This window comes from Girardinichthys multiradiatus, chromosome 22 (genome assembly GCF_021462225.1).
Source record: "Girardinichthys multiradiatus isolate DD_20200921_A chromosome 22, DD_fGirMul_XY1, whole genome shotgun sequence".
Lineage (NCBI taxonomy): Eukaryota > Metazoa > Chordata > Actinopteri > Cyprinodontiformes > Goodeidae > Girardinichthys > Girardinichthys multiradiatus.
Window position 1 is genome coordinate 13,163,866 of NC_061814.1, and position 21,387 is coordinate 13,185,252.

At 39.0% G+C, this 21,387-nt stretch overlaps 1 protein-coding gene across 1 annotated transcript in view; it reads left to right on the plus strand.

The window, feature by feature from the left end:
* Positions 1-21,387, plus strand: part of LOC124859190 (potassium voltage-gated channel subfamily KQT member 4-like) — a 199,685-nt gene that overhangs the window by 123,354 nt on the left and 54,944 nt on the right. The window contains exons 2-7 of the mRNA XM_047351814.1: positions 4,711-4,801; positions 7,771-7,897; positions 8,273-8,448; positions 10,328-10,453; positions 17,361-17,471; positions 17,602-17,697. Coding sequence (XP_047207770.1) covers positions 4,711-4,801; positions 7,771-7,897; positions 8,273-8,448; positions 10,328-10,453; positions 17,361-17,471; positions 17,602-17,697 — 727 coding nt within the window. The remainder of the gene's footprint in view (positions 1-4,710; positions 4,802-7,770; positions 7,898-8,272; positions 8,449-10,327; positions 10,454-17,360; positions 17,472-17,601; positions 17,698-21,387) is intronic.

A 21,387-nucleotide genomic window follows, 5' to 3' on the forward strand; every position in this document is an offset into this window, starting at 1 on the left:
TTCTGTGTCATATTTCTCCCCCATGTGATGTAACAGATGTTTCAGTGTGGTGGCTGCAGATAGTGTTTTTTTGAGTGGACAAAAGTTTGCAGAGAATTGAATATATTTATGTGGATGGAAGTTTCCTTCCATTAGGTCATTTGTGAAATCTTATACTGTAAGCACTGAGTCATTGCTGAAATGAAGCTGCTGCAGTGCAGTTGACTGATGAAACCTATAATCCATCCATCCATCCATCCATCCACCCACCCAGCCGTCCGTCTGTCCGTCCGTCCGTCCATCCATCCATCCATTGGGTAACAAATTCACAAGGGTAACCAAGATATCTCTCACCTCAGCAACACCCTTCACTTCATTATGGGGGATCCCAGGTGATCCAAGACCAGATATATATAGATATAGATATACATAGTCCCTCCAGCCAGATCTGGGTGTGCCGAGAAATGGCAGAACAAGAAAATGAGGCACCCGGAACATAGTTAGGCTGAACCTCTGGCTTCTGTATTTCAGACCCTTTTACTAAGTGTTTATGAAAGGGAGGAACCTAACCTTCCCTGTATATGGTATTGGTCCTCTTCCTTACAAAACTTCTGGAACTCCAAGTTTCGGGAATTTTGTACGTTGCTCGAGCTAAACTGAACATTGTAGAGTGGAGATCCCCTGTTGACCAAGGTTGTATATGCAATCTGTAGGATTGGCCAAGTCAAAACTGCCTTTTTTAGTTGCCCCTGGAATTCTGCTCGCCACAAGAGTGATGGCTCTGTACTGGAGGAATATGAATGTACCATAGAAAGGAAATACTGTATTCTGTTGGAGAGTGCACATGGGTTGGTAAGGTATAATAATATACATAAAAATACCATGGTATCACAGTATCTACATAAAAATTTTACATAAATGATAATGTTATGTTGACATTTCTTTAGTATTTAGATTTTGATTCACTTTATAATAAGGCTGCTAAATTAAATCTGGACTATAAGTCTTTAAGTAAACATTTTGTTCACTTAAAGCTCTGTCTAATGCTTTGTGCCTATTGCACAAAACATTAGACATTTGCAACAATAAATAAACAATGAAGAAAGTGGAGAAAAATCCCTTTATTGTTACTTTTCTGTTCCTTTTTCTTGTCCTCTGAGCAGACTGTGTGTAAACCAGTAAAATACCGACGCCTGTAAGGCTGCATTAAACACTTTATATCTGTAACTGGAACATGGAGGTCTAGCTCAGCTAAACATAGAATGAATTGGTGTGGGGACTTGTCCACAACGTTCAAGTGGCTCCAGCACGATATGGAGAGGTATGTCAACCACCTTAGACTGAAAGGATGGTTTGGTTTTCTTTAGTATCCATAGCTGGAATATGTGTGCTTTTTGGAACCAGAACTATCTACAGACCCTTGTATATCGGGAAGTAATATGTAGTATGACGGCAGGTCAAAGAATTACAGAAAGTTTGCAATACAGCGGTATTACAATGCTGTATGGGGGGGTGCTTTATATAATTTATTGTATATGTTGCAAACCTTTAAATGAAAAATACAGCTTGTTCTCTTATCTCATACCCAGTTAAAAAGTTAGACTTGACACAAGTCGCACAAACTGTGCTTACATCAGGATGCTGTTTGCAAATCTGCTATTCCTGCTGCCTGTCTGGGTGATGACTTTAGAAATATTAGAAATTACATCAGATTCAGATATGGGGTGCAAGTTAGGAATTATTCCTTCTCCACAGCCACAGGTACATGCACCGATATGTGCACTTTTCATATTTCTTGTGAAGCCCTTGGAAAATGAATGGCTGCATCAATCATGCAGCTGAGCCAGAGGAGAGAAAAATACAAAATAATGGTTAGAGGCGTCACTCAGGTAAAATGTAACTTAAACAAAGGTGGGGAAATTAGAAACTGAACGTGCAGAATCAGACAGAAAGCAAAGTAGGAGATAATACATAAAAGAAAAGACTGAAAGGCTGTTGAAATGAGACAAGAGGGAGACTGAAGTACATTCTGTACAGAAAGAAAAAACACTTGAAATGAGACCATAAATGTCAGAAAGACAGATGGCATTTAAAAAAAAAAATCTGTTTAGAGATACTGAGAAAAAACACCCTACTGGGCCAGCTAGCCAGTTCATATGTTGTGTGGAAACTTCCTTATGAATTTTATGAGTCTGATCATTAACCAACTTACCAGATGACCGTTTTTGCTTTGTGGGTGGCAGTGAGACAATAAGATGGCCTCAGATTGTGTCTGCTACAGTGGAGACTGGTTTGTTTTGAAGTGATATTTTTTGCTGGTGTAGTTATCAGCGTTTAATACCATTAGACTTATATTTAACTATAGTCCCCTAATATGAATTCCAAAATCATCATACCATACTGTTTGCACATATGGCCTTAGATGTCATATGATTCATGAGATTTTAATAGTTTGTTTTAACTTTTCTGTTTTTCAGAGCAAAATGATGATGCAATTGGATTATAGACCAGATTATTCTGGACTCTTAATGTTAGCCTGGTTCAACCATTTCTAAACCAGATGTGTTTTTTCTGGTAATATCCAGTTGGATTATACAATGATGTCTAGGTTGCAACCATTTCACCTGAACCTCAGATGAAAATAAAACTGATTAGGATGTTAAAGAAAAAGGAATCACCAGGGCCCAATACTACAAACTGGTAGATAGTACCAGTGTCCCAGTCCGTGGTGAATCAGGTTTTATATCGCCAAAGCTCAAGATGATCCTGACTTAGAAAGAAGCACTTGCTCCAAAATTTACATCTTTCGAACTGAACTGAATTGTGCAGCTGCCCACATAAACAAGCTAAATATCTTCTGGTGAAAGATGTTATGGTCAAACAAGACAAAACTTTAGCTAGTTGACCATAATGACAAGAAGAATGTTTGCTTTCCTGCCAGTGGTACTGGTGCACTGTATGAAGAAGATGGACTTGTGAACAAGTAATACCTCCAATTAACCGCTAAATGGATGAAGTTTGGACATATTTGGGTGTTACAAAAAGGAGTGGTGTATGCATATATGAACATGTAGAGTATGTTTAATATTGACTCATGTGCATTAGATAAAATCCATATTAAGTTCAACCACGGGCACCAAAATCTTGCTCTTAAAACTGGGACGTTAAGCTCCAGACCTCAAAAGCCAAGTTTCCTGCAACCTTTAGATGTGTCCATGGTCAAATGGTTGAAATACAGGAGGCATCAGGTGAAGCTCTACAGATTACTGCTAATGACCTAATTATTTAAATCAGTTGTGTTGAAGCACAGACACATCTAAATGTTGTGGGACGCTGCCCCTTGTGGACTAAAGTTTGACACCCTGTCATACAAGAAACAATGCTGTTGTATGTTGTGTATACATTACATTCTAGAGAAGCAGTTTAACTAAATCAGTTTAAGCTCAACATTATAAGGACACTTATCCAAGTGACAATTTTATGTAAACTTCTTCCTGGAACTGTCAGAAGTTTTGTTTGTTTTTTTCAATATTTTCTGTGGATTAATTTAAAATGTAGATAGTTATAAAAAGTGATTTTGAATTGAGTATGATAATGGGAGAATCTATTTAGAGGAGGTAGTTCAAGATAGTTGACTCACACTTAATGAAATTTTCTGGAGTGTTATGATCACCAAGGTGCTCATAATTTCAAACCCTTATGCCAACCAGGCAAGAGTCAGTGTGGATTTTAAGACAATGTTTCACTCAAGGATGGGCCTGAACTGATTTCAGTATTTTGTTGTATTCCCAACTTGACCGTCACAGTTTGTGTCACACTGACTCTGCCACTTAAGCAGGATGCTATTTCTCCAGTATGTACCACAATTAAAACCTGCAGCCCTTTGTCAACTGCTTATTCAGCTCATGTTGTCACAATCTGCAAGTGGTGGGGGTTTTGATTTTCTTGTGTGTATTTTTGACCGTTTCTTTACTATTTACTTTGTTCTATATGTGTTTTCCTTATTAGTCTATTCTTCTGTGTTTTAGTGTTATAAATCCATCTAGAGTTAATTTCCTGTTAGATTACTGTTACTCATCTGGACTTCTCTGTGTTCCTGCTCATCTGTGTTAATTAGCCTCCTTCCTTCAGTTGCCTTGCATTCTCCCTGCCTCAGCTACTCCGCATTTCATCTGATTAACTCTTCTGGTTCATTAATCCTTTCTTTCTGGTATTATTGTTTAACTGGATTCTAATGTGGACTGCCTGTTCATGCCCATTATCACCTGGCTCCCTGCCTGTGTCTTCAGTTATCATTAAACATTTCAACAAACCATGCGGCTCCCAAGTTCCTGTTTGCTCTTTGGTCCTGCGAACAATCAGCAATCCCTGACCCATGTTGCTGTCAAGAAGTCAAGAAATAGTTTCAATTTACTCCATGTGGTCAGTGTGTGAATGAGCAGAGTTGTTTCAGTAACAAAACAAAACAAAGGAGGATAAGTAAGACTGAAAGGTCTTACCTTGTGCTTTGATTGACAATAATGCTCCAAACAGCTTAAACCGTTCTCAGTGTAGCCTGTGAGAGTAGACATGTTCTATATTTATCCCTGCAGATGGGTGCAATACCATAACTAATGAGGCTAAATCTGTTATTCAGAGCCTAAATGTATTTATCATTCGTGTGTGTGTGTGTGTGTGTGTGTGTGTGTGTGTGTGTGTGTGTGTGTGTGTGTGTGTGTGTTCTTTCCACAGTTTTATCCTGGTGTTTGGCTGTCTGGTTCTCTCTGTGTTTTCCACCATCCCTGCTCACCAGGAATTCTCCTCACACTGCCTGCTCATCCTGGTAGGACACACAAGCAAACACACAACACACATTTCCAGACAGATTGGTTCATTAAATCAACACGTGCTACCCAGAGGGTGCATACCTACTTCATAATATACAAGGGTATCATTACAAGGAGATTATCAGTAATGAATGTGTGTGCTCAAGATAGAAGGTAAAAGATTAATGTGTAGGTCGATCCCCTCACAATTAAATACGCTGCTTCCTGACTAAGGGTATCTAATGCTTCATATTTTCATGGCCTATTTATGCTTAAAAAAGAAATTCAGTATTTAGACCTTGATGGTACAGATATTTACAATGGGGTGAAGAAGTGTTTGCCCCCTTCCTGATTTCTTGTTTTTATGAACGTCTGTCACACGTTTCAGATCATCAAACAAATTTAAATATTAGTCAAAGACAACACAAGTAAATACAAAATGCAGTTTTGAAATTAAGGTTTTTATTATTAGGGAGAAAAATATCCAAACCTACATGGCTCTCTGTGGAAAAAGTAATTGCCTACCTGTTAAAACATAACTTAACTGTGGTTTATGACACCTGAGTTCACTTTCTCTAGCCACTCCCAGGCCTGATTACTGCCACACCTGTTCTCAATCACTTACATAGGACCTGCCTGACAAAGTGAAGTAGATCGAAAGATCCTCAAAAGCTAGACATCATGGTGCGATCCAAAGAAACTCAGGAACAAATCAGAGAGAAATTAATTGAGATCTATCAGTGTGAAAAAGGTTATAAAGCCATTTCTAAAGCTTTTGAGCTCCAGCACACCACAGTGAGAACCATTATCCACCGATGGCAAAAACATGGAACAGTGGTGTGCCTTCCCAGGAGCAGACCAAAATTACCCCAAGAGCGCAGCGACGACTCATCCAAGAGGTCACAAAAGAGCCCACAACAACACCCAGTTCCAAGATGAAAACCATTGCCGAGCAAAAAGAAAATTAAGGCTCATCTCAAATTTTTCAGAAAACATCTTGATAATCCCCAAGACCTTTAGAAAAACAGTCTGTGGACTGACAAGATAAAACTTTAACTTTTTGGAAGGCGTATGTCCTATTACATCTGGTGTAAAAGTAATACTGCATTTCAGAAAAAGAACATCATACCAACAGGAAATTATGGTGGTGGTAGTGTGGTCTGGGGTTGTTTTGCTGCTTCAGGACCTGGAAGACTCGCTGTGATAAATGGAACCATGAATTCTGCTGTCTACCAAGAAATCCTGAAGGAGAATCTCTGGCCATCTGTTCGTGACCTCAAGCTAAAACGAACTTGGGTTCTGCAGCAAGACAATGTTCCAAAACACACCAGCAGGTCCAGCCCTGAATAGCTGAAGAAAAACAAAACAGAGACTTTGAAGTGGCCTAGTCAAAGTCCTGATCTGAACCCTATTAAGATGCTTTGGCATCTCCTAAAAAAGGCCATTCATGTTCGAAACCATCCAGTGTGACTGAATTAAAACAATTCTGAAAAGATGAGTGGGCATAATTACTCCACGGCGCTGTAAAAGACTCATTACAAGTTATCGCAAACGCTTGATTGCAATTGATGCCGCTAAGGGTGGCCAAACCAGTTATTAGATTTAGGGGGCAATCACTTTTTCACACAGATTTACCAGAAATAGATTGCATTAATGGTGGAAAATGTTCTGAAAGAATTTGATTGGTCACATTTTTTACATTAGAAAAATAGGGCATATTAAAAAAGGGTGTTTAGGCAGATTATATCCACAGTAGTTATAGGAAATTGCCTTTCTTAGAGTGTGAATACTCAAAGAAACAGTGTTACAATTCCCTGGTTTTGTGTTTGTTAGTGATTCTCATGGCTATATTTCAAAGCTGATTTTGCCCACCCAGGCCTATAATGAACCTTGATTAAACTCCATTGCCAGGAAAAATCCATATTACATGCATCCTAATTAGTTTAACTTGTTCTTATGTGGGATTAAAGGAGTAATCCATTTTCCAAACAAAAAGATAAATATGTAGCCGAGTTAAACTGAATATGTAAACTAAATTACATCTTCTTCTGTCCATCCAATGTGAATTTAACAGTTTAGACAGTTTGCCTGTTTCCCACTGAACAGCTGATGTAAGAAATTGTTTCCACCTACATGTTTTGCCAATCTTCCTTTTGTTTCATTTTGAATGTTTTATAACGTTATGTAAACACTTTCCCTGTTTTTCTTTTTGTTGTATTGCACCAGGTGCTACACAGGTATTTGACAAGAGTTCAAGAAGTCTAGTTATGTATTAGTTCCCGTTTTATTTGTGTACCCATGAGTTTCCTCTGCACCACCTGGCCCTGATTTGTAATTCTCACACCTGTGTCCATTACATGCAGTACTGAGGTAGATTTATGTTTCTAGATTTCCTGTTTCAATTTAACTTTTATCCTGTTTCTAGATCATTTGGATTCCTCCAACACTCTGTTTTGACAAGAAGCAGCTAAAACAACTAGTCAAATCACATGACCAAAAGTGGTTGTTTTAGCATACACGAATAGCATGCTCATGCTCATTGTAAAGCTGTTTAAATGCCATGCTCGTCTCTGATGTTTTCAATGTTTAAAGTAACCTTTTATACAAAACCTTGAGTCTTGCTTTCATAGATTTTGGACAAGTGTTTGCTAAAATTAGGTATGGTAATGAAATTTTCACAAGCTTTTATGTCAAAACTAATCTTGAATCTGGGTTATAGCTTTTCCCAGTTTTCAATTTAAAATGAGGCACATAAATTACTCCAGAATTTTTTTTACTTTGAAACTGTCTTAGTATTTACATAATCTTTTTAATCTCTCATGATTTCTCATAAAGCTATTAAAATACTTACACATTATAATCCCTATTTGCTGTTTTAAAGCTTTATTTGTACTATGGACCTTCTGATGATTTCTTGCTGTGACTATTTCTGGTGTTCTCCATTTGCAGCATTTAAATGATATGTTTGTGTGTCTCTGTCTCGAAGGAGTTTGTGATGATTGTAGTATTTGGCCTGGAGTACATCATCAGGATATGGAGTGCCGGCTGCTGCTGCCGCTACCGAGGCTGGCAGGGACGCCTCCGCTTTGCCCGGAAACCCTTCTGTGTCATAGGTGGGTATGATTAAGCTGATAAACATGAAAAATCCGAAGATGCAGCTTGAAAATCTTCAAGTGTTACAATGCATTTATCAGAATAGAGATGAAATGTTTGCGAAATTGCATGCAGAAAGATTGTTAAGCAGAGTGTAATGTTTTGTATACTTTCTTTTCAACTTTATTTGTGCCATACAAGCCATTGAAGAGTAGGCTTATGTTGTAAACAATATATAAAAAAGGAAAACACCAACCTGTCGTGAATCAATAGCTTTTCTTAAAGGAGATGGATGACTGCCTGGTTGGAAATAGAAACCAGGTGAGTCAACCACAGTTCCTGTTGCTTATATTGTGCTGCCCATGACCTTTAATTTTCATTGCTTTACTCCCCAGACATCATCGTACTTATCACCTCAGTTGCTGTGGTTTCAGCTGGTAGCCAGGGCAACGTCTTTGCCACTTCTGCGCTGCGTAGCCTTCGTTTTCTTCAGATCCTGCGCATGGTGCGCATGGACCGCAGGGGAGGGACTTGGAAACTGCTGGGATCTGTAGTTTATGCACACAGCAAGGTAGGACATTTATGTTCCCAGAGCTTTATTTTTCCAGTTGACATTTCCATTCCAGTTAGGAATGTGTTGATTTGTTGCACATATTTTTGACTTATAATAACCACCACTAAGGATTGATTTGTGTTGTTTTCATCTGTGCAGGTTATTTTATTTAGTCAGGGTTTTGCTTTTTAAATGTGTTTAGTTCATTTATTTTATTTTAAAGATTGGTGGGAGTTCACAAAAAGGTACAACTTTGGAATGTGTATTCATGTAACTATATATAGCAGTGCTACACATGGAAGAAGTATTTACATTCTTCTCTTAAGTGCCAGCACTGTATGTCTGCAAATATAATCTTTTAAAAGTATATGATATATCAATTTTATTAACGTGAAAAGACATGTTGAGTGCAGGTTAACATCACATAAGTATGCGGGTAAAAGTGACTTAGGAAAAATCCCCTCACTTGAGTTTTTCCCATATTGTACAGTGACTTACAAATGTATTCAGACCCTCTAGCTTTTTCACATTTTTTCAAGTTACAACCACCTTAAAAGACCAACACAAAGTATTGCATACTGTCATAGTGAAGTGGAAAACTAGTAATTTTTTTTAACAATAAAGGTCATATGCATTGTATTCAGCTCATATTACTGATAATCCTAAATAAAATGGAGCCAATCAATTGTCCCAGGTAAGATTATTATCTTCATCTTGGACATTAGTGCAAATGGTTGCAGATTCAAAAATATAATTAAGAGTAATAGTTCTCTAACAAGAAGATCAGGCGGGCTCATCTCCATCTCACATTTCTGTCAAAAAGCTCTAATTTGGGTTTTTCAGGCTTCCACGTCACTCTCCTAAGCTCTGTCGAAGGTTTCTCGGGTATCCTTGCCACTTTCCTGGGCTACATCAAAGGTTCCAGCAGACCCAGCAACACTATCCAGGGTTCATCCATGGGTTCCTACATCCACTGGACCAGTCACCTTAACCCTCAGTGGGTTTTCCATGCCTCCTGGTCTGCCTCCTGATAAAATCTTCTGTGGCTTCCAGACCTCCTCCACTGCAGCAACTGGCTTCTAGACCTACACGCTGGTGCTGCCACTGGCCTCAAAGACCTCCTGCACCACCGTCTTACAGACCTCCAGCGTCGCTGCTCATCTCCAGACCTTCTGTGCTGCTGGCGGCTTCCAGGGTTCCTCCACCAGCTTTTGTGGCTTCACCGGCACCAGTTTCAAGGGTTTCTTCACAACAAGTGTGGGATATTTCCATGACTCCTTCGTTTAAGCCCCTGCCATTCTAGCATGGCACTCAAAAGTTCCATTGCTGGACCTGAAGCCCACCAGAACTCTATTCCTTCTTTCGATGATGTCCTGGCCACCTGCCAGAACTCTGCGCCTCCTTGGAATGACCTCTGGGTCTCCAGCCAGGACTTTGTGCTTCCTCGGGACGACCTCCAGGTTGTCAGCCTGAATTCAGTTTTTCGTCTTTTGTGTTACTCTCCTCTCCCAGCACTTTCACTCGGATCCTATGTTATTTTCCACTCCCTCCGTCAGTATATAAGATCCCTGATTTTCATTGTTCTTCACTGATTCCATCCGTTACACTGCCTATGCATCATGTCCTGCTCTTCCTGCTCCTCCCCCTGTAAGTTCTCCTTATTGTTAATTATTTAGGAACATTTCTCGATTTATTTCTGCTAAATCTCAGATTTTGTGTGGGGAAAAAATACAGTAAATTTCTCATCCATTAACAAACAAGGAAAAAGCCTTCAGGGACTGTTGCCCACTTTTCTGTTAAACTCCAAAATTAAAGGTCTTGGTAAATGTCATGGTTTAAAGGAAATCTTTCTCCCTTAAGCTGAGTAACACTAAATTATTACAATTTCTGCTTGCAGGAGCTGGTGACTGCTTGGTATATTGGGTTTCTAGTACTTATCTTCTCCTCTTTCTTGGTCTATCTTGTGGAGAAAGAGTTCAACAAGGAGTTTGACACATATGCTGATGCTTTGTGGTGGGGCACGGTAAGGACACACACTGTACAGACACAAAAACAAAACAGTCCATTTAAATGTCACACTGTTTCAGAGATGCAGTTTTGGAACTTAATATGGGACTAAAGTTTACTTTTCATATGATTTTGCGTTTGCAAATGCGATCGAGCATGTCTCATTTTACATGTTTAACACACTACTCAAAGGAATTAAAGGAACACCTTTTAATCAGAGTATATCAAGTCAGTTAAACTTCTATAATATTGATCATGGTAGTTCAGTAGCAGGAGGTTGTTAACCAGTGACAGCTGCGTTGGTGTTAATGTTGGTGTTAATGTTTTGGCATGCCTGACCCTGGTCAGGATCTTGAAGGAGATACTCTAGGACACCATCCATCATCTCAGAAGGAGCATGCCCCAATGTTGTCAGGCATGCATATAAGCATGTTTGGGCCATACAAACTACTGAGTACCATTTTGAGTTGCTGCAGTGACAGTGTAGCAAATTGGACTAGCCTGCTGCACCGCTTTTTCAGTTTAAATTTATTGGTGACTTTGGAAAAAGCCCTCTGTGGGTTGATAATTTTGGCATCCTTTTGTTCCTAACACATTACTCATTCCATATCAGTATGGATATTCAGCATAACGTTTTTTCCAATTGAGAGCTGATGTGTTTTCAAAGTGTTTTTTTTTTTTTTTTTTTGTTTGAGATGATGGAGATGATTAGGAGTTGGGTTTTAACAATCGTTTATAACTTTTTTTGTATTGTTAAAAGAGCAACTTCCATTATGACTGAAGGAAAGACATCAAGGTATGTTCTCTGTTCTGGAGGATTCTGTACTGGGCCCAAAAGCACACCTTGCTCTAAAGGCAATGTTACCATATGGACCCGCTTGCTGAAGTGCTATGCTAATGTTAGCATGTGTAGTGTGTAATTTTATAACACTTTGATAATTCGGGGGGTAACATATCCTATTGTGTCACCAGTTAATAGAGTTATAGACAACTGAAAAAGTTATTTCCTGCGTCAGAAAGTTGCTGCTTTGTTGTAAAACTCAAAACCTGGCTTAGGGGTAAAGTGCGTGACCCATGTACGGAGGCTACAGTCCTTGACACAGCTGTCACGGGCTTCAAGCCAGTGGTTCGAGTCCTGGCTTGTTGACCTTTGTCTTCCCCTCTCTCTAAAAAATAAGAGCCGCTAGTCCCACAAAATTAAAAAACTATTTATAAATAAATAAAATAAAATTAATAAAACATATTAGCTATTGCTCTTTCTCTCCTACTCAGGAAGGAGTATTGTTCATTTTGCCCTTTTGCTACTTCATGCCTTTGTAGTTATGTTTGTTTCGTACATGACTGTTTTTGGGTATGAAACAGAGCCCTCTGGACAGGATTTTTTGGGCCAACCATGCATCAATTTGTGCCTACCAGGTGGATATTGTCATGATATGACATTCTTGGACTTGGTTTGTGTTTTGTGTTAACTTTTGTTTAGTTGTGTTTCCCTGTGTTGTTAATCAGTTCCACCTGTTCCCTCTGCCTCCCTGCCAGCTTGTCACACCTGTTCTTAGTTCCTGTGATTACTTGCCTTTGTTTTCTCCCTGTATATTAGTTGGTCTGTGTTCTTTGTTCCCTGCTGGTTCCTCTGTTTATTTACTCACTGTTCTGCCATGTTTCATTTCCCTGATCAGTTCTTTGTGTTTTGCTACTTCCTCGAGATTGCTAATTAAAGATGGAGATTCCTTTAATTATGCGGATGCCAAGCTCTTGTCTGCACTTTGGTCCGATCCAAACTCAGAAGCTGACAGATATTTTGCACCCTTTCTGATAATTGATGTTTTCTGTGAAACTGTGAAGTGCGAAGGTGACAGCATGATGTTGTGTTGGTGTTTTGCTGCTAGTGGGATTGGTGCACTTCATAAAATAGATGGCATCATGAAGAAAGAACATTTTATGGAAATATTGAACCAACATGCCAGGACATCAGCCAGGAAGTTAGAGCTTGGGCTGTCATGATTTGAGGGTGTTTTGGTTTTTGTTTGAGTTTTATTTATTCTTATTTCCAGTTTGTATTTTGGATCCTGTGTCTGTATATTACTTTCCTTGTTGTGCTTTTGTTTCTTGTTATTATTTTTTAGTTCATGTCTTGCAAGTCAAGTTTCTCTCTATTAGTTTGTATCTTTGGATTTCTATTTTGCTCCAGTTATGTTTTGTTCTCCCTGTCTCTGTCAGCCATAGCAATCAGCTTCATTCGGTATACCTGCATCAGGCAATCAGTCTTTTTCGTTTCACCTGTACCATGCTCCATATATACGCCATCATTCTGTTAACTCGTCATCAACAACATTTATTTTATAACATCAACTCTCTTTGCTGTCTGTGCCAGTTAGGCCTGTTTTTGTTAATTCCTGGTACAAATAGGTCTTCCAAAAGGGCAATGACCCTGAGAATAGCACCAAATTAGTTGCAAAGCAGCTTAAGGAGAACAAAGTGAATGTTTTGGAGTGGCCATCACAAAGCCCTGATCACTGTTCCATAGGAAACGTAATGCCAAAGTGAAAAAGGTGTGTGTTAGTGAGGCGGCCTACAAACCTGACTCAGTTATACCAGTTCTGTCTGGAAGAATGAGCCAACATTTCAGTTAACTATTGTGAGCAGCTTGTGAAAGGGAGTGAATATTAAACTCATACATTTTAAAAGGCCATTTATAATTCCCAACACTAAGGATATGTACAGGTCCTTCTCAAAATATTAGCATATTGTGATAAAGTTAATTATTTTCCATAATGTCATGATGAAAATTTAACATTCATATATTTTAGATTCATTGCACACTAACTGAAATATTTCAGGTCTTTTATTGTCTTAATACGGATGATTTTGGCATACAGCTCATGAAAACCCAAAATTCCTATCTCACAAAATTAGCATATTTCATCCGACCAATAAAAGAAAAGTGTTTTTAATACAAAAAACATCAACCTTCAAATAATCATGTACAGTTATGCCCTCAATACTTGGTCGGGAATCCTTTTGCAGAAATGACTGCTTCAATGCAGCGTGGCATGGAGGCAATCAGCCTGTGGCACTGCTGAGGTCTTATGGAGGCCCAGGATGCTTCGATAGCGGCCTTTAGCTCATCCAGAGTGTTGGGTCTTGAGTCTCTCAACGTTCTCTTCACAATATCCCACAGATTCTCTATGGGGTTCAGGTCAGGAGAGTTGGCAGGCCAATTGAGCACAGTGATACCATGGTCAGTAAACCATTTACCAGTGGTTTTGGCACTGTGAGCAGGTGCCAGGTCGTGCTGAAAAATGAAATCTTCATCTCCTTAAAGCTTTTCAGCAGATGGAGAATGAAGTGCTCCAAAATCTCCTGATAGCTAGCTGCATTGACCCTGCTCTTGATAAATTTGCTTTCATCCGAAAAAAGTTCTTTGGACCACTGAGCAACAGTCCAGTGCTGCTTCTCTGTAGCCCAGGTCAGGCGCTTCTGCCGCTGTTTCTGGTTCAAAAGTGGCTTGACCTGGGGAATGCGGCACCTGTAGCCCATTTTCTGCACACACCTGTGCACGGTGGCTCTGGATGTTTCTACTCCAGACTCAGTCCACTGCTTCCGTAGGTCCCCCAAGGTCTGGAATCGGCCCTTCTCCACAATCTTCGTCAGGGTCCGGTCACCTCTTCTCGTTGTGCAGCGTTTTCTGCCACACTTTTTCCTTCCCACAGACTTCCCACTGAGGTGCCTTGATACAGCACTCTGGGAACAGCCTATTCGTTCAGAAATTTCTTTCTGTGTCTTACCCTCTTGCTTGAGGGTGTCAATAGTGGCCTTCTGGACAGCAGTCAGGTCGGCAGTCTTACCCATGATTGGGGTTTTGAGTGATGAACCAGGCTGGGAGTTTTAAAGGCCTCAGGAATCTTTTGCAGGTGTTTAGAGTTAACTCATTGATTCAGATGATTAGGTTCATAGCTCGTTTAGAGACCCTTTTAATGATATGCTAATTTTGTGAGATAGGAATTTTGGGTTTTCATGAGCTGTTTGCCAAAATCATCCATATTAAGACAATAAAAGACCTAAAATATTTCAGTTAGTGTGCAATGAATCTAAAATATATGAATGTTAAATTTTCATCATGACATTATGGAAAATAATGAACTTTATCACAATATGCTAATATTTTGAGAAGGACCTGTATGTACATTTCTGAATTTGAAGAAAGTGAAACAAAGTCTCCAAATTCTTTCTCATTATTCTGGCTTTTACTAAATAGAAATTATTTTCTTAATCCTAATTGACCTAAAACAAAAGGTTTAGTCTGATTTAATGTCAGTTAGTGGGTGCAGTGTTATAAAGGTTATAAAGAAGGTCAGCCAGTCATTTTCTACCCCTTCTTCCATAGTGGGTCGCAGGGAAGCTGGTGCCTATCTCCACCACTCAATGGCGGGAGGTGGGGTACACGCTGGACAGGTCGCCAGTTCATCACAGGGCAATAAAGAAGGTTTTATTTCTTCTTTACAGTGTATGTAAAGTTCTGGTTTCAACTGTAGGAGCATTCATATATTATTTAAGTGACTCTCACACTACTTTGAAAATCCCTATTTATTTATCAGACCTAACATTGGCTGCTTTATTTCCAGGGAAAATGAGAAGCTGCTGAAAAATACTGTAGAAGTTAGGCTGCATTTATTTGACAACAGTAATACATTCCATTTTCACCTTCACAGCGACCCTTATAAGACTAGCAATCCAGCAGCAAACACCAAGGTTTTTTTCTAAAGTAACACTCGACTGGCTGCATCGCACTGTTTCCTCCTATATCCTCCCCTGAAAATGTGGAAGCAGACACAACCTAAACAGGAAGTGGACCAATCAATAAATTCAATTTTATCCTGCTGCCAGGTGAAGTTGGCCGGAGAGGCTTCTGGGATCGACACTGAGACATAGTGTGTTTCTGTGCTGTGACACCTTGGAGCCTCTTGCTTTCTCCTAGAAACTAAAAGCTGTCATATAAAAAATGTGCAAAGCCGAAGTCTGGGCACACAAAGCTTACAAGATGTAGGAGTCAACACAAAAGCTGTTAAAGAGAAAACTGTGAGCCATTACTGCTGGGCATGCAGATTTAGTATATATTTAGTAATATATTCAATGTACAGAGGTCTGACATATTAATGATGTTTGTCCTTCACGCTGGTTCGTCTTTCATTCTGCTTCATTTAAATTATGTATCTGACTGGTGGAGAAACATGTTTTAAAAGACATTCAGATCCTCTATTCAATCTCTAATAGATTAAGGTTTTTAAATGCTTCTGAGAGATGCGTTGGAAAAGGCATTAAGGTAAGGGTTCACCAACAGCTAAAGAGCTAAAGTGAGGTAATTTCAGAGAAAACAAAAGATTTTTTGAAATTTTATGTTACTGATCTGGTTCTTTCAACAATCAGTGAGGCTTTGTTAGAAAAGAACAAAGTTTTGATAAGATAACAAAAAAGATATAAAAAATTTAAAATCCTTTTGTTTGCTTTCACTATTTGAATTAGAGCTGTTTGTCTTCTGCTCATCAGTAAGAGTTTATTTTTATTTCTCTCAATAATTTCTGCCAATAAGTCTAAAAGATCTAAGCAAGTAGTATTTATATACAGTATTTTAAGGATGTCTCAACCATGATTATTTTGTTCTGACTGTGTGTTCTCTGTCCTGGAGGACTGGGCCTCTCTACTGGGCATAAAACCCAACAAAAGAGGAAAATATGATCACTAGCCTTCTATACTAACTGCCTAGAAGCACACCTTGAACAAACTACCATTCACATACTCTCCCTTATACCAAATAACCTACAGTTATGTTTTTGGACTGTGGGAGGAAGCTGGAGTACTTTGAGAAATCCACACATGCACAGGGAGAACATGCAAACTGTTTAATTAGGAATCATAAAATTACATTTTTTTAGGTCAACAATCACACACAAAGATCACAAGTAAAATAAATCTAAATAATGTGCAATACAAAGCTTGAAGGAAGTAATAAACTAATAAAATAATTGTATACCTTATTGCAGCATATTTTGACCATGTATCTCCATAATTCATGCAAATATGTAGCTACATTGAAAAACAAACTAATGTGAAATGTTTTCAGTAAACAGTATAGGATGGTAATGTTTATAAGTGCGATGTGGAAGTAGAGCTAAAATGGCTTTGTATGGGTATGAAATGGGGGTAAATATAGGTGAAGGAATGAACTGACCTAGAGCCCACCAAGAGCCATCTGTGTATATCCGAGCACAGCAGGCAGAGTAGGTGACATGACAAAGACAGACAGAGAACCAGAGCAGCCCCTCTGTCTTCCTCACTGTTTACATCATGGTAAAGCATGAAAAAGGCTTAGATTCTAAGCAAACCCCAAATTAGATCCACAAAGAAGCGTGCATATGTATGGTACAGAAAGCTGTGCACCCAAAATAGGTTCTGACTGTTAAAAATTGCCGCACATAATGTGTGTCTCTTGATGGAGAAGCAATCATTCGAAAATGCTGTGATCAGTATCCTACGGTTAGGGTTGGACATCCCTATAATGTGACCCTGTTAAAAGTTTGTCCCTGTTGGGGCATCGCAGGGCATTGCGATATTGAGTGGTTAAAATCTTTAGTTGGAGCTCTTTGAATTTTTGTTAAGCTTAAATTTCAAGAAATTAGTTGTTTTCAGTTGAGAAACAAAAACAGACTCATTTTGGTTTTCATTGACTTCTTTTTGATGTACTGCTTCATGGCAACCTTGTAACTGTTGGGATCATGTCCTACTAAAACTGTGACAAAGAAATTCTTGAAATGTCATGTCAGATATGGGTTGCTCTACATTTTGAGTTAGGTTTTCCAAATTTGAAATGTGCACACAAATAGTTTGTCAGAGGATAGATGGCTGACTATAAAACTTTGACCATTTAGATCACTTTAACAACAATTGGCTATGGTGACAAGACCCCACAGACGTGGACAGGACGGTTACTATCTGCTGGTTTTGCTCTGCTTGGGATCTCCTTCTTTGCCCTGCCAGCAGTGAGTACAACACGTGCAAACATACCTTCTCACATTTATCTCTTCAAAATGTGTCATAATCAGAATGCTAATATTTTTTCAATTGTTTGTCAAATTGCCTGTTGTTGGTGTATTAATTTTGGGCTTATAGGGCATTCTGGGGTCTGGTTTTGCCCTGAAGGTGCAGGAGCAGCATCGACAGAAGCACTTTGAAAAGCGAAGGAACCCAGCTGCCAGCCTCATCCAGGTACGAACACACATGGTGAACAAAGAAATGTCTTACCTCCTGAGCTCTTCATTTCCAAGCAGCACCTGCAGCCTTCGAGGACCGGCTTAAAGATGGACCTCTTTCTTTTTCTTTACCTCGAATTCCACTTGCAATGTCCATGCGTGCTTCCTTAGCTTTTCTCTGTCTTGTTTTAAATGGGACATATCCTGCATTTAAATCCTTCCTTTTCTCACTTAAATCATTCAGTTGTCTATATAAAGTGGAACTGCAATGCTTTGATCTGAAATCCTTGTTATTGTGGCTCCATAGGCTCCTCTTTCACAGCTTGTTCTGAGGAGCGTCTGAGAGCAACTTATTTTGGTGCCGTCTTTTTAAATGCTGTTGAGGCACTTCACATCCCACCCTCCTCGAGGTCAAAGTGTGTTACACTTAGACTTATTCAGCCATTTTTGCAGTTTGATAAAAACTATCTGGCATTGCAGAAACAAGACCAAAAAAGCAAAAGCAATGCAAAACTGTTTATGTAATAATACAATTTAAAACATGCTGTACGGTTATGTCCTCAAGGAGCTAAAAGCAGCACTAACATAAGCAGAAGGCACGATGCTACTGCTAGCAGTACATAACCAGTCCGTCATATCAACACACAACAAGTCTTTCAGCTAATCCTTCTTGATACTGGTGGAGGTTGCTGAAGGCACTCGTCCTTGAAGTGGAGAAATAGGTGGAGAAATAGGAATTTCCCCACTAATGTGGGGCAGATTTCCATGAAAAATTTTGTTTAACCAGGCACTTTGAAGAGGTTCTGATGCTGGGGGATGGTGTAGTGAATTGTGTGAGTTAATACACCCAACAACCAAACCAAACCAAACCTCTTTCAGCATGGTGGTATGGCGGATACGCGAACTGATCAGCCGTAGGTCCAGGACCTTATTTAGCTGTTCTGCAGGAAATACTCTGATGTAACAGTTGGAAAAACGTAACAGATGATAGAGAAAACTGAACGGACTTAAAATTATGACCCAAAAAGAATATAAAGATATCTTTGCAACACCTGGAGAGACTAAATTCAACTTTTCTGCACCCCTACAGACTCCAAGCACACAACAAAATGTATTTAAAGGCTAAAAACGTGGATTTTGCATGATATGTCCCCTTGATGTCAGCATGATTGCATCTACTGCAGGGAAATGTAAAGCCGTCTAATTAAGAGCTCACTCCCTGTAAGCGTGTGTATGTCTTTTGGCCTTCTTTGGGCCATGAGCATGTCCAGTTGACAGCGAGGTATGGTGTGTATTTGTGAGGCACGGTGACATATCTCAGGTCCAACAGCAACACACACTGCAGGGATTTATGAGCCGTTTCCATGGCAATCATTCCCCGGGCAGACGCTCCTCCCCACTGTCACTCATTGTTATAGACAAGACCAGCTGCATTGCTTTCTAATGAAAAATAAATACCTGCTGTGGAGTGTCCACATAAAACAGCAGTAGAGTGCCTTTCTGCGTTTCAATGTTTTGTTGCATGTAGACTCATTTTAAAGTGCGTCTCTGACAGTGTCTGTACATGCTCTACTTTCTAACTTTCTGTCTTTCTTTTATGAAAAACCTTTGCCTCACTTTTTGAAATGCTTTATCTCATAAAGCAAATGAAAGATTGAAAAGCTAAGCAGTTCCCAGAATCTATATCAAGATTGACAATTCAGTAGTTCATGATACTCAGCATTGTCAAAATATTATAATACACATCCAGTACCTGACATACTTGTTTGCAATACTGGTAAACATGTCTAAAAAGCCTTAAAATAAAGTCATCTTTTATTACAGTACTGTAATCTCACCCTGAAAAATTTAAACAAATCCAGTGTTCAATTTGGGTACATTTAATCAGTGGGAAAAAAATTTAAATAACTGTGTGTAATAAAGCTACGCGTGGGACACTCACTGTATTAGCATCCCCTACTGACAAAACTTTGCCAACCTTTTCTTGCCAGTAGGACATAACTTACTGTAGTTTTCTCCTATGAGATGTCTCAAGGTTGGAGCATACACAGATCTTTGAACATTAAAGTACCTGTGACACAAATTTCCCACAACTGCAGAAATTTAAAGAAAACATCTTAATATTGCAGGAATTGGGCAGTAATTGACATTAAATCAGGGTTAAAGACGTGATTAAAGACAATTGTGACACAAAATAGGCATATTTCGGTGTTAAATTTAGCAATACCAAAGTTGCCCGGAAATGACGTCAAAGGGGCAGTCTCCGGTCATTCATTGTATGAGCATCAATGATAAACAACTAGGTAGAAGCCAAGTTGTGTTAAAAACAGGGTTAATGTGGTGAAACGGTGCATTGCTGGTGGTGGCAGCAACACTACAACTGCAGCTGTTAGTCTGCACTTCTTTCCTGAAGTGAAGAGAATCAGAGCTGGAAAACTGGCAAGGAAAAGATGGACTGGTCCGACCAAGCACAGTCAGCTGTGATTGGAGGACTTCTCAGCAAACTGCTTCAAACAAGGAACCTCTGAATTCATAAGAGAAATGATGTCAGAGGTCGGGAAATCTGACAGACGAAGGAGAATGTTGAAGCAGATGCTATAGCCACGTTGTAGAGAGCATCTGATTGGAAAAGATCGCCAAAGAAAAGGTTGTTGTTGCTGTTGCTAAACAGATCAAGGCTCAGCAGGTAAGAACACCTCCTTGTCGCAAAAGTACATTTAGATATCGGCAGTTATTGTTATTAAGTGAAAATACAAAATTATTTTTATTATTTATAATTATAACCCAAAATCATTATTATTATTAAAATAAGATATATTACATGTGCATACAATATATTTTTCTAAATGTTTCTCTAAAGATTCTAATATAAAGTTTAAAAAAATGACTCACCAGGTAGTGTCTTCAGATTTTGAATCATCCCTTGTGTCTGCTGCTACTGCTCAGCTTCACCTCCGGTTCTTTCATTCAGTGCCGTATATATTCTGTAACCCTGGATTTACACAGTAACTGCTCTGGTCCGATCTGGTCCAGTGCGAAGCCCGGAAGAACCATACGCAGATTGTGCAATAAAAGTCAGTGATAAATGCTATAGCGAGTCCAAAACAACTCATTCTGTGGAAGTTAAACCAGTTAAACTGCTTTATTTTTTATTTTATCCATCCAGATATTTTCATGTGTTTTGTTCTACAATGGGTGAGTTCACTGAGTGCAGCAAAGCTTTATTTGTTGCCTGGTTTGATGCATTTAATATTTAATTTCATGGTTTATAATACGTTAGTTAACACAGTAACTGATCTAATTGATCTAATGTTAACAACTGCTAATACATATACATGTATATAGCAAGATCTAGTCTGACTTTAGTGAATTATTTTGAAAATCTGGATATTGTGCTGGTTCTGTTTCCTGTTGGTGCGGTATGATTCATGTCAATTGACTCCGGCCGTGTTCCGGCATCCTGTAAAAATAGACTCTGGTCGAATTAGATGGCGGTCCGCATGTCGCAGCACTTGTGCTCTGCCATTTATTTTTATTTTTTTATTTTTTGTGACAGAAATATATCTAAAGAAATATCTGATTCTTTGCTATTGTCTGTGTTGCTGGCCATTGTAGCAGCAGTCAGTTTATGTTTACATAAATGTAATTGGATTCATCATGAAAATTTAAAGTCACAGGCACTTTAATTTGTGCACAGTATCTAAAT